Source organism: Mirounga leonina, unplaced genomic scaffold (assembly GCF_011800145.1).
Source record: "Mirounga leonina isolate KUSES-001 unplaced genomic scaffold, KU_Mleo_1.0 Mir_109, whole genome shotgun sequence".
Taxonomy (NCBI): Eukaryota; Metazoa; Chordata; class Mammalia; order Carnivora; family Phocidae; genus Mirounga; species Mirounga leonina.
Genome location: NW_023270244.1, coordinates 3235544 through 3236990, shown reverse-complemented (window position 1 = coordinate 3236990; position 1447 = coordinate 3235544). Strand labels below are relative to the sequence as shown.

At 37.0% G+C, this 1447-nt stretch overlaps 1 protein-coding gene across 1 annotated transcript; it reads left to right on the top strand.

Annotated features, from left to right (window-relative positions):
- The first annotated feature begins 683 nt into the window (after nucleotides 1-683).
- Nucleotides 684-1194, top strand: LOC118019784 (ATP synthase-coupling factor 6, mitochondrial-like). Its single transcript, XM_035019292.1, has one exon. The coding sequence runs from the start codon at nucleotides 723-725 to the stop codon at nucleotides 1047-1049; it is 327 nt and encodes a 108-aa protein (XP_034875183.1). The 5' UTR covers nucleotides 684-722; the 3' UTR covers nucleotides 1050-1194.
- Nucleotides 1195-1447: the final 253 nt, after the last annotated feature.

Sequence of the window (1447 nt, the reverse complement as noted above, 5' to 3'; positions counted from 1 at the left end):
AGTATTTTCTCATAATGGAATGAGGCTATACAGTTTTGGCTAGAATATCACAACAATGATGTTTCTGTCCTTAGTGCACCATATCTCGAGGTTCAAGATATCAATGTATCTTATTACTGGTGTCTGCTAGGTTTACCCACTGTAAAATTACTATCTTTTCCTTTGTAGTTGATAAGTATTTAGGGGTGGGGAAGATTGCTTGAGACTAGGCAATTCTTATTTTTCCTCAAATAATTGCTCCCTAATTTTAGTATCCATTGGTAGATCTTGTCTGACATTATTAGTGCAGTGTTTGCCTAATGATGGTTCTCTATTTCTCTCTTTTCTTCTACATTTGTTGATTGGAATACCATTGTGAGAAAGAGCTGTCTCTTCTCCTTTACTTATTTATTTATGTATATATGCATGGATTATGGATATTGGTTTATTCCATGGGTTAAATCCAATATTATTATTACTATTATTAATTTTGTGGCTTGAATTATTCCACCTTTGACCACTGGGAGGTCCCTCAGGTTGGATCCTGTATTCTTTTGACAAGGTTCATTTATTTAAATCATTTCCTTGCTTTCCAGCATAACATGCTATCCTAGGTTCATCTTGCGTATTTCTTGCCCTAGCCCTGGAATCAAATACTTCTTCAAGAAGATATGATTCCTGAGAACGGTGGCAGCCACGGAGGCTCTGGCAGCTCGGGACTGAGTGCAAGTAACAAAATCACCATGATTCTTCAGAGGCTCTTCAGGTTTTCCTCTCTCATTCAGTCTGCAGTCTCAGTTCATTTGAGGAGGAACATTGGTGTTACAGCAGTGTCATTTAATAAGGAACTTGATCCTGTACAGAAACTCTTCGTGGACAAGATTAGAGAATACAGAACTAAGCAACAGGCATCTGGAGGACCCACTGATACTGGCCCAGAGTACCAGCAAGACCTAGAGAGGGAGCTTTTTAAGCTTAAGCAAATGTATGGTAAAGCAGACATGAATAGGTTCCTGGACTTCAAATTTGAAGATCCTAAATTTGAAGTCATCGAAAAACCCCAGTCCTGAAGAAAGAATGTAAACTTAATTTGGTAATTTGTCCTAGATTAGTTGTACAACTGTATCAGAATAAACATACATTTCTCAGCTGTCAAGTGTTCTTTTAATTCTGATTCCAAATAAATTATTTGGTGATGTTGGGTGTGCAAAAAAAGAAGAAGATATGATTCCTTCTATTGAAGAACAGCGATTAGAGACCAAGATTTAGGTGCTAGGTATGCTCAGATTAGATTTTATTACCATCTTCAGATTTTTCTTTCTCATTTGTGAGAACTAATCTTGGTGATATGGGAATGAAGAGAACCACTGGGTAAGCCTTTAAAGTATTTTACATGCCAACCTAAAGAGTTGGGATTTGATATCATTGATATTGGAGAGAAATTTTGTAAAGCTAAGCAGGGGAGTAA

Bases quoted from the DNA above. Each gene is read 5' to 3' on its own strand.
- LOC118019784 (XM_035019292.1), top strand. From the start codon at position 723: ATGATTCTTCAGAGGCTCTTCAGGTTTTCCTCTCTCATTCAGTCTGCA.